At 37.8% G+C, this 15,749-nt stretch overlaps 1 protein-coding gene across 5 annotated transcripts in view; it reads right to left on the bottom strand.

Moving 5' to 3' along the window:
- uckl1b (uridine-cytidine kinase 1-like 1b) overlaps positions 1-15,749 on the bottom strand; it is a 55,106-nt gene that overhangs the window by 35,789 nt on the left and 3,568 nt on the right. For 2 of the 5 annotated variants that reach the window (XM_053686213.1, XM_017487333.3), the window contains exon 1: positions 11,297-11,944. The exons of 1 other annotated variant lie outside the window; for it this stretch is intronic. In XM_053686213.1, the coding sequence (XP_053542188.1) occupies positions 11,297-11,364 (68 nt within the window). In that variant the 5' untranslated portion in view covers positions 11,365-11,944. Of the gene's footprint in view, positions 1-11,296; positions 11,991-15,749 lie in introns of those variants that run through there. 2 more of the 5 variants (XR_006983814.2, XM_053686215.1) reach the window with 2 other exon arrangements.

Genomic DNA, 15,749 nt, shown 5'->3' with positions numbered 1-15,749 from the left:
ATATATACACAATATACGCAGAGCGGTTCAAGAACTGACTCCAGCACAGAACCATGACAGCGGAAAATGTCTAATAGTGTAGCTTTAAATATATTTAAGAGGAGCAGACTTCAAACACTGAACATTGAAGTATTTGTTTACAAGGTGGAACAGGTTAACGGTTGTTATGTTTTGCATACAGTATGTAAAATTAACTGAAAATATTAAATTTAGTTTATCAGAAGGTAAATTAATTTGTCATGGCTCACACTATATTCCTAAATTCTGTCATAATTGACCAGCTCAAGTTTTCTCATGCCTACTTGTGTGTTATATTGTGGCATGAGAAAACTTAATAAATGTGAAAGTGCATTAAAAATATGTTGTCACTAAAATCCATTAATAATCGTGATAAATAATCGAGATCTCGATATTGATCAAAATAATCGGGATTATAATTTTGGCCATAATCGTGCAGCCCTACATTGTAACAGTAATACCATCTCCGACATTAGCAGCTGCTACAGTTGCAGTTAAAGGAATCCTGAAAGTCTTGGGTGCTGCGGCACCCAAAACAACTTGTTATTTAAAAAAAAAACCCCTGCAATTCAAAAAATAATACATTTTTTGTAATGTAAAATATGAAACCAAGTTAAATTATCAGAACTTTTTCTATCTTTAATGTGAAAAATATAAATGTTTTTTTTTTTTAATTAAAAACTTATAATAACCTGCTTTTATAAGTATGCACACCTCTTAAAGCACCTTTTGCTTGTCATACAGCAAAAACAATACAATACTCAGTCTTTATGGGTAAGATTAAATTACAGGTTGAGTGAATGATGACATGCTTGTCTGCCGCTGATCTCCATTTGTCTGCTGATGTTTCAGGACTTTCACTACTAGTACTACTACTACTACTATTTAAACAAACAAAAAAAATAGATTACCAAACTGTGCATTACCTGAAACTTTCCTTCTTTGGACTTGGATGTATCTGTATCCTGTCTGTCTATTAACCACCAGCCTAACACGGGCCCTTGTTGATCAGTTCCACCCTGTGTTAGACTGGCAACTAATGAGCAAGTTTCCACTTTTTCCTCTACATTGTCGGTAACTCAGTTTAGTGTCCTGTGAGTAGTCTCAATTTCTTCCCCCGCACTTAATGCTGTCTCTCAGCTAGATGGTGTTTAACTGACCTATAAAGCGCTAAATGGTCTCGCTCCACAGTATTCAAGTGAACTTTTTGGTCTTTTTTGATCTGCCATGCTTACTTCAATCAAAAGGTGCAGGCTAGTTGGTGGTACCTCGAATATTGAAGGCTACAGCAGCGGGAAGAGTTTTCTCTTACAAAGGCCACAGTTATGGAACAGCCATACAATTAGTATTCAGGACTCAGTGTTTAGGTCCAGGCTGAAAAAATATTTGTTAATCAAGCCTTTTGTGAATAGTTTTTCTTAGATAAAGGAGCAGATCTAGAGGACTCATGGGCATAGAGCGTTGTGGTGAACTGGGATGTTTGGATGCTGTCACCTCCCCACTTTCACAAGTTCACTCATGTTTGTTGATGGTGGAATGGCTGGCTGGCTGCCTTATGTCCCAGGGCACCCTTATGTCTGCGTTGCCTTCTGGCTCTCCCTTTTAGTTAAGCTGTCATAGCTAGTCTTGCCGGAGTCCCTGCTTGCACTCACGGAAAGTACATTGTCCTTAACCATTACGGGGCAATAAGCATAACTAATAATCTCTCCCTCTTCGTCAAGCTACACGTTATTCCTGAGATACCAGTGATCCTGATCCCTTCTGCTCTCTGGACATGCCCAATCCATCCTGATGCCCCACTTCTGGTTGAAGTTCTCATCAATTCGAAGTTACATGCTGCTGCTGAGGATGGCCCCATATGGTGCAGCCTAAAAATCATTGAAATTACTGAAGATGGCACAACTTAAAAACTATAAAGATAGCTTTGGACCTTAGTTCATATGAACAGTTATGCTATGATGGCTTAGGACTACAACTGCTGTGATAGCTTTAGGATTGCAATTGCCACAAACAGTTTTGCACTCAAGTCTCCATCAGTGAACAGTGGATAAGTTCAACAAAACAGACTTCATGTGAAAACTGTAATGAATTTCCTGGTTACACAACTGCACTATTTGACCATGTAGTGCAAGTACATTTATAAAATGGGATTTATATATAATCACACTATCCAGTGTCACCCAGATAAGGATGGGTTCCCTGTTGAGTCTGATTCTTCTAAGGGTTTCTTCCTCACATTTTTCCTTTCCACCGTTGCCTTTGACTTGCTCATTAGGAACAAATTCATACATTTATATATCCATTTATATACCCATTTATATATTTCTGTAAAGCTGCTTTGGGACAATGAACATTGTTAAAATGCTATATAAATAAAATGGAATTGAATTTAATCTATTTTGAATGTCCTTATTCATCTTAATTTATGCTCACTATAATAGCCTTATTAAGTATTATATCCACAGTTATGTTAGCCTACATGTTTATTACATACAGAAACTTGGTCAAAAGTTGCAGAGAGAGATATGTAACATTTGTCATTTGTAAATATGTAAATATGTAATAATTTATATAGATTCTCAAGCCACTATGGGCTTTTGCTGTACAACTTTCAGTTTTTTATTGCACATACACAGGCTGTCACTGTTATTTTTGTTGGTAGTCAAAAAGGGTTAGAGTTTGAAGGAGAAAGAGACAGTCAGTTCGGCAGGACTAAAAAAAAACTATATAAAATTAAAGCTGTAAGCAGCATTTTTTGGGGCCAATCAGCCAAACTCGGTGCGCCATATATTCACAGACGTGCTACAGTTGTTGCATAAGGAATCACAGGAAAGCAGAGCCATAACTATAGGCAAAGGGATTCAAGAATGAATGAAACATTTTCCTCATTTGTAAGTCACTTTAGATAAAAGCGTCTGCTAAATGAATAAATGCAAACCAATTTGCCAGTCCATAATGGGAGAGTGGTTTTCCTTAGATAACTTTTTTATAATTATGATAATTTTTGTTCAGATAGGTGTCAAGATGATGTGTGCCAAATTTAGTGAACATTGGACAAACATTGGTGGCTTCGCCGTCATATATGTAGCCCATTATGGGCAAATCATGATTATTGAAGACTTTTTTGATAACTTTTGTGAGGCTTACTCTGAAGATGATGTGTGCCACATTTGGTGATAATTGGAGAAAATTTGTAGGAGGGGTAGCTAAAAAAGTTTTCTCTTTTTTTTTTTAACAAAGTCCAAGATGACGGATCTAATTAGCTGGAAATTGACATCATAGGGTACGTTGAACTTGTCTCTACCCAGGGAAGCCAGGATTTAAAATTTTGGACACACAGTTCCAAAAACACTAAAGCATTGGCAGCACTTGGCCCAAATTTGGTCAGTAAGACCTAGTACTGAGAGGGTAAAGGGATGGGATATGAAAGATAAGGATGAATGAAAGGTGTTTGTTTTGTGCCACACATAATTCATGAATGCTGTTCATTGACCTTTCATGAAATATGTGCAATGTTCTTATATATTAGAAGTATTTATATGCATATGTTTATATTTACATATATTTACCTTGCCAGGTGTTTGCTGTGGTATTGCAAATGATGGCGAGGGTGTTGCTAAGTGGTTACTTAGGTGTTTCAACTCAATCAGACCTATGGATCCAGAGATACAGCTATTTGAATTTAACCCTGCCCCCTTAGGGTGCCCCCGATGCCAACTTAGCAGCCTCAGAAACTAGCATTAAACATGTTTTTCAAGTTTTGCGTGAATACATCTAATACATCATGTGTTATAGCTTTATCAGTAAATTACACTTCACCTCTCACCTCTTATTGGCAGGCAGCAGCCATATTCTTTACAAATATGAGCATGTTTTTAAAAATGATTGATGAACAGACGGTAATGATTCATTTGACCACAGTTTTGAAGATATGGCAAAAATCCTAGGAATTATTTGATAATGCTTTGGGTCACATATTAAATCAAATTATCAGACATTTAAGTGGGAATGGCCAAATGGTCCAAAAGGTCATTTACTGTGATATAAGCCAATGAATCAGAACAATAAAGAATCTTCAATATACACCTTATTTTATAGGAGATATGCTTGTGAAATGTGCCCCCAATGGCAAGTTTGCGTGACACAACATTTTTAGTGAGTCCCAAGAGGGACTCAAGTTTCATGATGATCATTCACTGTTAACCCGATCAAACAAGTGTTGAAATCTGATTGGCAGCCATGTTTTTTTAAGTGACCAGGTCATAATTAACAGTACACACACATATTATGATAACCACTGCAGAATACCAAGTTTCAGCTCGGTCGGGCTTACGGTTCCTGAAAAACAGTTTTCTGAACTTAACTCCATCCCCTGCTAATGACCACACCCAAAACTCAGCTTACGTCCAAACCTTGTCCTGAAGAGGCCTGTCAAGTTTTGTTTGAGTGGATTTAAATAATAATGAGTTACAGCTGTCTGAATGAATTAGGCTCTGCCTTGTTGGAACTGACTGACAGATAGCACCCATTGTTCATAAATTTCAACATGTTTTTGATGAGTCAACTGACACCGATTTTGTGAAGAATGGACAAAAATCCGTGGACTAGTTCCCGAAAGTATGTTTGCATATTATGCAAATTAGCAAAAAGTGGGTGGAGCTAAGTGCAAATTGGAATCACTCAAGGAATCAAAGGGAAAATTTTGTCTCTAGGCCTCACAGTTCTCAAGGTATGGGCTAAAATGTAAAACGGTGTGCTATAGTGCAACCATTAGGCTGATCAGGCTCATCTCTGTTGTATAAGTATAGGGGCAGTGAACTATATAATGGCAGTGTACTATATAGTGTCTTTGGTTTGGTCTGCACAACCTCCTGACTAAAAGTAAAAGCACCCTTATTAATATCCTGTTTAGTCCCAGTTCCAAAGATTACTCCCAAATCCCTGAACAACAAAGACCAGCTGCACTCACACTGCATGTAATCAAGGTTCTGGTGAGACAGATCAGCTCAGAGATGAGCTAGTTTCTGCACCCCCTGGAGTTTGCCTACCAGCCAAAGGTAGACGTGGACAATGCAGAATTCTATTTACTGCAGATGGTACACTCATACTAGAACATCAACTACACCACAGAAGAATCACATTCTTTGATTTCTCAAGTGCATTAATGCAGGTCAACACCTCCATGATCCCCTGAGTCATAGATTATCTGTCAGACAGACCTCAGTTCTGAGCAGCAAAGGAACACACAATCATTCAGCACTGATATAACTGTGCCCAGTGGACTGTAAATATTTTAGCTCACCTAGGTTGTGGAGGTGGACTAGCTGTTGTTTTTAAGAGCCATTTTAAATGTCATTATGATCCTGTTGGAGAGTTTTCTTGATTTGAAGCACTGTTGACAAAGTTTGGAAGTGAAAATTCTTTACGGTATATTCTCATATACTCCCTCTCATTGCTCCCTGAATACGAGAGCTGCTTCAACTATTAAGTATCCTTCGATGAACCCTCAAATTTGTGCATTAAAACGTGAATGTAGTAAAGCGGAGGTGGGAAACATTCAAACTTCAATTTCATTTATTATACTTGAAGGATCTGTTGGTTTGGTATAATCAAGGATGTGAGAGCTACCTATATTTCAAATTTGATTACTGTGAATTATCAAAACCCCATGGCTTTATTTTCCACAACCGATTGTTTATTTAACCCTGCTCCCATTGTTGTTCCAGTAGATTCAAGCAAGGATTGCGAAAGGTTTTCCAAATTTTTCAAAAACAATGTGGATGATATTAGATCAGGTATTTCATATTCCACTTTAACTGGGTTTGTCATGCCCGACTAATATGATGGTCATTTTTACTTCTGATTCTATTGCTTGTCCTGTATTGTCTGCATTTCAGCCAATCGAGGCTTTTTTAATCATCTTTGAAATATATTGTTTCTCACATGAAATGTTCATCCAGTCCGCACAACGTATTACCTACTACTTTTCTTAGTTTGTTGAATATTGTGAATACATCATTGATCTTAGGAATTGTTCCAGACTCCTTTAAAAAAGACTGCATTCAGCCTTTATTGAAAAAGCATAACTTTGATCCAATGCTGCCTCAACATTATAGGCTGATTTTTAAACTTTCATTTATCTCAAAGGTTGTGGTGCTACGGTTCCTACATCAGGTTTTCATAAATTACATAGTACCGAATATGCATTATTCAAGGTAACAAACAATATCTTACTGAAGGCTGATGCAGGAGAATGTCTATTATAATTATTAGATCTTGGTGCTGATTTTACTATGATCGGCCATGGCATTATTTTAAATTGTCTTAGGAAAAGGGTTGGGTATCAGGCACTGTCCTGATATCAGACATTATACCCATCTTCTCACTTACACACACACACTAATATATACAGTATCTCACAAAAGTGAGTACACCCCTCACATTTTTGTAAATATTTGATTATATCTTTTCATGTGACAACACTGAAGAAATGACACTTTGCTACAATGTAAAGTAGTGAGTGGACATCTTGTGTAACAGTGTACATTTGCTTTCCCCTCAAAATAACTCAACACACAGCCATTGATGTCTAAACCACTGGCAACAAAAGTGAGTATACCCCTAAGTGAAAATGTCCAAATTGGGCCCAATTAGCCATTTTCCCTCCCAGGCATCATGTGACTTGTTAGTGTTACAAGGTTTCAGGTGTGAATGAAGAGCAATTGTGTTAAATTTGGTGTCATCGCCCTCACACTCCCTCATACTGGTCACTGGAAGTTCAACATGACACCTCATGGCAAAGAACTCTTTGAGGATCTGAAAAAAAGAATTGTTGCTCTACATAAAGATGGCCTAGGCTATAAGAAGATTGCCAAGACCCTGTCACAGAGCTGCAGCACGGTGGCCAAGACCATACAGCGATTTAACAGGACAGGTTCCACTCAGAACAGGCTTTGCCATGGTCGACCAAAGAAGTTGAGTGCACGTACTCAGCGTCATATCCAGAGGTTGTCTTTGGGAAATAGATGTATGAGTGCTGCCAGCATTGCTGCAGAGGTTGAAGGGGTGGGGGGGTCAGCCTGTCAGCGCTCAGACCATACGCTGCACACTGCATCAAATTGGTCTGCATGGCTGTCATCCCAGAAGGAAGCCTCTTCAAAAGATGATGCACAAGAAAGCCTGCAAACAGTTTGCTGAAAACAAGCAGATTAAGGACATGGATTACTGGAACTATGTCCTATGGTCGGACGAGACCAAGATAAACTTATATGGTTCAGATGGTGTCAAACGTGTGTGGCGGCAACCAGGTGAGGAGTACAAAAACAAGTGTGTCTTGCCTACAGTCAAGCATGGTGGTGGGAGTGTCATGGTCTGGGGCTGCATGAGTGCTGCCAGCACTGGGGAGCTACAGTTCATTGAGGGAACCATTAATGCCAACATGTACTGTGACATACTGAAGCAGAGCATGATCAATATGCAGTATTCCAACATGATAACGACCCCAAACACAACTCCAAGACGACCACTGCCTTGTTAAAGAAGCTTAGGGTGAAGGTGATGAACTGGCCAAGCATGTCTCCAGACCTAAACCATATTGAGCATCTGTGGGGCATTCTCAAACGGAAGGTGGAGGAGCACAAGGTCTCTAACATCCACCAGCTCTGTGATGTTGTCATGAAGAAGAGGAAGAGGATCCAGTGGCAACCTGTGAAGCTCTGGTGAACTCAATGCCCAAGAGAGTTAAGGCAGTGATGGAAAATAATGGTGGCCACACAAAATATTGACACTTTGGGCCCAATTAGGAAATTTTCACTTAGGAGTGTACTCACTTTTGCTGCCAGTGGTTTAGACATTAATGGCTGAGTGTTGAGTTATTTTGAGGGGACAGCAAATTTACACTGTTATACAAGCTGTACACTCACTACTTCACATTGTAGCAAAGTGTAATTTATTCAGTGTTGTCACATTAAAAGATATAATCAGATATTTACAAAAATGTGAAGGATGTACTCACTTTTGTGAGATACTGTATATGTTAAAAATAGGTGTGCAACAATTATTGGCATTTCTATGAATTCATATGAGAAAAATATATTTGAAGTACATTCCCATTGATATTTTACATTCTTTTTAAGTACACCTGGGTGACTAGGAACAGAAAGTTGTTCAACCATGACTTCCTGTTTCACAGGGGTATAAATATGAGGTAACATAGGCCAAATTCCTTTAGTCATTCATAACAATGGGTAAGACCAAGGAATATAGCTGTAATGTACAGCAAAAGGTTGTTGAGCTTCAACAAAATGGGATGTGGCTATAAGAATGTAGCAAATGCATTGAAAATGCTTATTTCCATCAGGGAAATAATTAAGATGTTCCAGTCAACTCGAAATGTTATGAATCAACCTGGAATTGGACGTGTGTCTATATTGTCTCAATACACTGAAGAGGATAGTTCAAGTGGGCAAAAAAAATCTCCAAGGATCACAACTGGAGAATTGCAGAAATTAGTTGTGTCTTCGGTTCAGAAAGTCACCAAAACTACAATCCAAAGTCACCTACATTACCACAAGTTGTTTAGGTTTTAAGAAAGCTCTACTGTCATCCAAAAAACAAACTCAAGTGTCTTTACTTTGCCAGACATTACTGGAACTTCAAATGGGATTGGGTTCTATGGTCAGATGAAACCAAAATAGAGCTTTTTGGCAATAAACACCACAGGTGGTTTTGGCGCACGCAGAGAGGTAGCCATATGGAAAATGCCTCATGCCCACAGCTAAATATGGTGGAGGCTCTTTAATTTTTTCAGGCTGTTTTTCTGACAGAGGACCTGGACATTTTGTTATTATACATGGCATCATGGACTCTGTCACACATCAACAGATATTAAATGAAAACCTGACCTCCTCTGCTATCCATCCATCTTCTATACCGCTTTATCCTTTTCAGGGACACAGGGAAACCTGAAGCCTATCCCAGGGAGCATGGGGCACAAGGCAGGGTACACCCTGGACAGGGTGCCAATCCATCGCAGGGTACAATCACGTACACATTCACACATTCATTACGGACACTTTGGACATGCCAATCATGCATGCCTACCATGCATGTCTTTGGACTGGGGGAGGAAACCCCCGCAGCATGGGGAGAACATGCAGACTCTGCACACACAGAGCAGCAGTGGGAATTGAACCCCCTACCTTAGCGGTGTGAGGCAAACGTGCTAACCACTAAGCCATCGTGCGCCCACCCCAATAATTAGAACTAGCAATTACAGAACTATGTAATGACACCACAGATATAACAAAGCAGATTATTTTTCAATTTCAATTCCAAAACATACATCAATATAAAAACAAAAATGGTTTACTGACCACAAAATCAAGGTCCTGCCATGGCCACACCAGTCCCCTGACTTGAAACCCATAGAAAACCTGTGGGGTGAACTGAAGAGTAGTGTCCACCAGCATGGACCATGAAATTTGAAGGATCTGGAGAGATTCTGTATGGAGGAATGGTCTCAGATCCCTTGCCATATATTCTCCAACCTCATCAGGCATTATAGGAGAAAACTCAGAGCTGTTCTCTTGGCAATAGGAGGTAGCACAAAGTACTGACTAAAAGGGTGCCAAAAATTGTTGCACACCTATATTTAACAAAGATTTTTTTTTTATAAACCTGTGTTTTGTTTGCAATTGTTTGATATCCACGAGAACAGAGTATTTGTGAATTCTTTGAACAAAAGATCAAAATGTTAAACAAAAAAGACAAAGTTTCACAGGGTTCTTTGCTCACATTTAGCAAGAGTTCCAATGTTAGTTTTTATTATTAGTTATTATATGTACCAATATGCATGCACATACCCTTGTTAAAATGGCAGGATTTTCTGATGTAAAAACACCCAGAAATGTTTTTCCAATACAGTTTGCATAAATGTGCACACACTTTTATAATTGGGAATGTGGCAATGTTCACATTCACCACATGTTAAATAGTAATTAGTGTACACCTGCCATCAATTAAAGTGGCTAACACCAAATAAAGTAAAGCTGTTCCTATAAGACTTTCCTGACATCTTCTTGGTCACATTCAACTGGAAAAGCCATGGGCTACAAACAGCTTAAAAAAGCAGGTACAATAACGACAGTAATATTACTAAGAACAGAATGTCCCTCTAAAATTTATGAGAAGATCTGGCAAGACAGACGCCTTTAACAGCCTATTTAACTAGCCAATTTTTTAAAAAAAAAAGTAAATAAAAAATACATCCAATCTTCCAAAACCATGTGGAAAAATGTGTTATGGTCTGATTATATCTGATATTAACGTTTTGACCATAATACCAAAAGATATGATTGGCCAAAAAAAAAAAAAACAGCACACAATCCCCACAGTGAAGCATGGCAGTGGCAGCGTCATACTTTGGGGCTGTTTTTTCTTCAGCTGGAACTGTGGAGTTAATGAGGGTTGAGGAAATAACGAATATCTCCAAATGCCAGTCAATTTTGGCACAAATAATTAAGGCTTCTGCTAAAACACTTCAAATTAAGAGGAATTTCACCAAATGCAAACCTCTAGATCAACAAAGGAATGGCCAAATCACCAAAACAAGTTCAAGGTTTTGGAATAGCCAGACCTAAATCCAATCGAAAAGATGTGATGTAACCTGGTGAGGGCTGTGCACAGGAGATACCCAGCCAATCTGGCAGAGTTAGAATGGTTTTTCAAGGAAGAATGTCAAAATATTGCTAAGGCAAGATGTGCCAAACTCATGACACTTACCCAAAAAGATTGAACGCTGTAATCAAATCTAAAGGTGCTTCAAGTAAGTATTAGTTTAGGGATGTGCACACTTATGCAACCAGGTTATTGTGCATATTTTATTTTGTTCCCCTCAAATGATCCTTATTGATTTTCACTTTAATAGGTTAAAATTTCACAATAAAGGTAGAAAAGGTTCTAACATGATTTATCTTGGTTCCATTTTTTTACATAAGAAAAAAAACCTGTCATTTTAATAGAGGTGTATAAACGTTTTATATCCACTGTACTCACACACACACACACACACACACACACTATATATATATATGTATTATATATATATATATATATATATATATATATATATATATATATATATATATATATGGCAGAATGACAGGAAGGAGAACAACAAGCCCAGGTAGATGTAGCATAAAACCAAATGATCACAAATTTAGAGAGAGAGAGAGAGAGAGAGAGAGCGAGTGAAATAAACTAAGTCACACAGGCTTACCTGCTATCTGCCCTTAAAGCCCAGCAGCCTGAGATCCTGGCTCCGGAAAAGCCTGGCAGTGTGTTCATAACTGAACCGACAGGAGAAAAAGGTGCCTGACTGAGGACTGCTTATATATCAGCTTGTTGCCCCGAAGTCAGCATGCACACAGACAGGGTCACATACAAACATGTGGGCACAAAGCTAATAGCATTACATGCCCGATGTTAAGTAAGTGTGTTGTGACAAGCAAGAGAGTGTAAAACAAAAACTGATAGAGACAGAGAGAGATGAAGAGAGATGAAGAGAGAAAGAGAGATAGAGTAGAATAGAAACAAAACTGTGACTTAAACATTTGTTTTGCTCTTCATTTTGAAATCATAAAGGATTATTTGTCAGAAACTAAACTGCGTCAGAGCTGCTGCTGCTGCTCTATGTGTCTCACTGCCTCTATCTCTCTCCCCTCCCTCCTGTGCTATCCTGTCAACGTAAGAGGATAAGTTTTCCCCATCGATTCTATTGGTGGTGGTATTAATAGCACCAGGTTGGAACCCTCCTCCTGTCAGTAGCACACAGCACCTTACACAGGCCTCTAAAAGCACTGGGCATCTGCCAGTGGCACTTGATTTTGCAATAGAGCAACGAAGGAGCGACTCCTGTTACTGCCTGCTGCCTCTCATATACTGAAGTTAGAGAAAGTGGGAGAGAAAATCATCATTTTCCTTTTTGGGGCCAGCTACCGAAACAAACAAATCAAGTGGCTCCATCATGCAGAGCAGAAAGGTGGGTGGGTGGGTGGGGGGGGGGTCACTGGAGTAAACACAAAGAGATAAGAGCAGAGGGCAAAGGATACAAGAAAGAAATTTGGAAGGAATGAATGTCTGTACACAGCTGACACCTGTATCTATGGAGGCATAAACCTGCCCTCACCTGCGTCACCCTCACCCCATCAACCAACTGCTCCCTCTGGGCATTGTCTGCATATCCACACAGACAAGCAAAAACTGGAGCACCTTTCACATCCAAACCACATCTTACAAATCACATCTTACTCCACACTGTATTAGTTATGTCTATACACATTCACTGCCATTCAAACTGTCATATAAAAACACCAACAGGAAATTTCACTGGACGGTTTGTGAAATGTGGTGTTAAAGTGCTCATTTTCATTTTGCAGGACTCTGTGATGTCAATATTGGAAAAGGCCATTATGGAGAGAGAGTGAGCATATGAAGTGATAGATGTGCTACAGCCATACTGTTGTGCCTGTGGTTTTCCACTAGATACACGACTGATACACAAAAAAACATGATGTGAATGTATTTATTCATGAGAATTTATCAGGCAAAAAGGCAAGTTCAAACACAGACAGGTTATCAGGCACATAAATAACCAATGACATCATTCTCTACTTAGCAATATGAGGTCAATTGGTAACCTTCAGAAACCATTCTAAATGTTTCTAATAAAACCAAATAGATACAGAAGATGAAACCTTTATAAAAAAAAAATAAATAATAAAAAAAAAATTTATCTAAACATTCCCTATGGTACAAAAGCCACACTGCACAGGCAAAATAATAAAAATACCTATTATTTTATTACCACTCCAACCACCTATTACCACTCCAACATTTAAAATTCAAGCCTATTTCATTACCTAGTAAGTGCACTGAGTACATAAATTCCACACTCATGGATGTACAAACGCACAATGACAATTTTAACATGTACTTCAAACTGTATATAAAAGCATACATATAATCCAAAATCATGGGCACAAGGAAAGTAGCAGACAAGAAGAAAAAGAGAAATACAATTTACATTGAACTTTGGAAATTCTAAATATTCTAAGCAGTGCATAAAACTGCAAGAGAATACTCATTAGTGATTTTGTTGTATTACAAACATCAAACTGTCAATTCAAATGTAATTTGTTGCAATCCAAGTCCAAACTACTGAGTATATGTACATGATGGACTAGGAAGACAGATTGTTATGCCACACCCCAAAATGCATGCATGCAGGTGTTCGTGTCACATGACAGGCAAGTAGCACAGCTGTCCTGATAGGATGGATGTTGGTGGGCAACACCTTTTTTTTTTTTTTTTTTGAGTTTTAGTTTGTCCTCAAAGCAGAGGACCCCTATTTGTCAGTGGTGTAATTGCAGGGGGTTCCATAGGAAAGTGTTTTAAATGTTTAAATAATAATAATAATAATAACAATAATAATAATAATAATAATACTCTTTTTTTTGTTAAATGTATCAAAACATGTTTTAAAATTAATCAATTTGGTTATTCACGTGCATTCCCAAATATCACGTTAGATGAGCTGACAATCGTTCATTGACGGATTTATTTTTAATTTATTTACAAATGAAATGATAATTTGCAAAAACCTATGAGTGGTAGACAAGTTCAAGTGTCATACTGATGGATAAAATAAACAAAAGATAATTCAGAGAGTCAAATTAAATGTCACACCAACAATAAAATGTAAAAAAAAATAAATCTTGAAATATTTTGATTCAATTTTAAATGTCCAATATTAATATTATTAATGTTAAATATGAATAAAATAAAGTAACATATATAGAAATGACTGTTAAATATATAGCCTATAATTGTTGTGGAGTGAGGGGATCCTTGTGGATTGTTCGAAATATGCTAGGGGTCCAGAGCTCACAAAAGGTTGCGAACCACTGGTCTAGTATGAATTTTAGAAAGGCAATATCATCTCAAATGGAACACATTAGTTTTTTCCTAACCGGAACTATAAGCCACTTCCTAGTCAGTGGTGCATGACATCATACGCATGTAATGTGACACCACTAGCTTTAGCAAAACACCTAGAGTCACCGACAATTACTTTCTTCAGTTTACTGTTTATGTCAGCGTTACCTTTTATTCCCAACATGACCTCAGTCGCCATCAGACAGGTGCAATCGTTAAGTGACTGAGGAAGAAAGTGTGTGACCCAAGTGCTTTAAGGCAGGGGGGCATTTTAAATTAAACACCCTGAAGAAGATAAACTTTATAAAGCGGAGTTTGTGTAGCAGTGAAGCACCAACACAAACTTTATGTTTGTATCCAAAATGCTCCACTGTGTGCAAGGGCTTGGGGAAACTGGGGCAAGTTCCTTAAAAGGTTTAGTTTAACTTAAATTTATTGTGATTATATGATAATATATTTGCGTGCTTGCAGTGTAACTTCTGCCGTCTATTATAACAGAAGTGATGTGTTGCTCCTCACTCGCAGTGGGAGCACAAGTAAGATCTGTAATGTCTAATTAAAACACTATGATCAAAAGTAAAACAATATGCCTAAAAGCAGTGAGTAACAGAAACCAGAAGGTGCAGTGAAAGGGAGTTTTAATTATTAATTTAGGACTTAGTTTAATTCAGTGCTTTTTGTGCATCCATAAAAAGTAATGCATAAATACTAATATATATATATATATATATATATATATATATATATATATATATATATATATATATTATTGTTTATATTACTTTTTATAGATGCAAAAAAATCAGAGAATTAAACTACAGTCCTAAATTAATAATAAATATTCTCATGTGTGTCTGTGTGTATTGGGTTCTTTTCAGTCTTATATAATTTGACAAACAGTTGTGTAAAGCCTTAGTCTTAAGTTTACGTTTGTAACACTCGGTTTGTGGATTTTATTTTAAATATACAAAAAAATGGTACTGAAAGTCCCCCCCAATCCGATTAATCGAAAAATAATTGGCCAACTAATCGATTATGAAAATAATCGTTAGTTGCAGCCCTACAACAAACCCATAATTGACATATTACCATATCTTACTGGGCAATTTCCTGGATTTCTGTTGTCGATACAGTTACGCTGAACGCTTCGCTATAGTAAAAGAGTTCATGAGCTTTCGAGCAGGTTTCGGCCTCAAAAATGTGATTCACTTCATATCGAAATTTGTCAGGCTGCCACAGACACGCCCTTCAACGAAAGCGCAAAAGCTTCACAATTTAACATCGCCAAAGCGTTTCGATTAGACTGACTGAATATGATGATGATCGGAATAAATGTCTAGGAGGAGTTCATTAAAATATGTGGCCTGGAAATATTTTTTGCCAGAAGGTGGCGCTATGACTAAATCTGAATATTGGCATGTAGATGTCTTCAGGCCGGGACTTTTATCAAATTTGAAGTTTGGAGCAGAAGTTAGGCCCTCTAAAATGCGACTGATTTCGGAAAAGAATAAAATAATAATAATAATAATAATAATAATAATAATAATAATAATAAACGGAGCAGATCCAATAGGGCTTCGCTCCAGCGGTGCTCAGGCCCTAATAAACTGAGCAGATCCAATAGGGCTTCACACTAGCAGTGCTTGGACCCTAATATTAATAATAAACAGAGCAGATCCAATAGGGCCTCGCACCAGTGGTGCTCATTCTTTAGAATTTATATAGTTGTTTTTGAC

This window comes from Ictalurus punctatus, chromosome 15 (genome assembly GCF_001660625.3).
Source record: "Ictalurus punctatus breed USDA103 chromosome 15, Coco_2.0, whole genome shotgun sequence".
NCBI lineage: Eukaryota > Metazoa > Chordata > Actinopteri > Siluriformes > Ictaluridae > Ictalurus > Ictalurus punctatus.
This window is presented reverse-complemented; position numbering and strand designations above follow the sequence as displayed.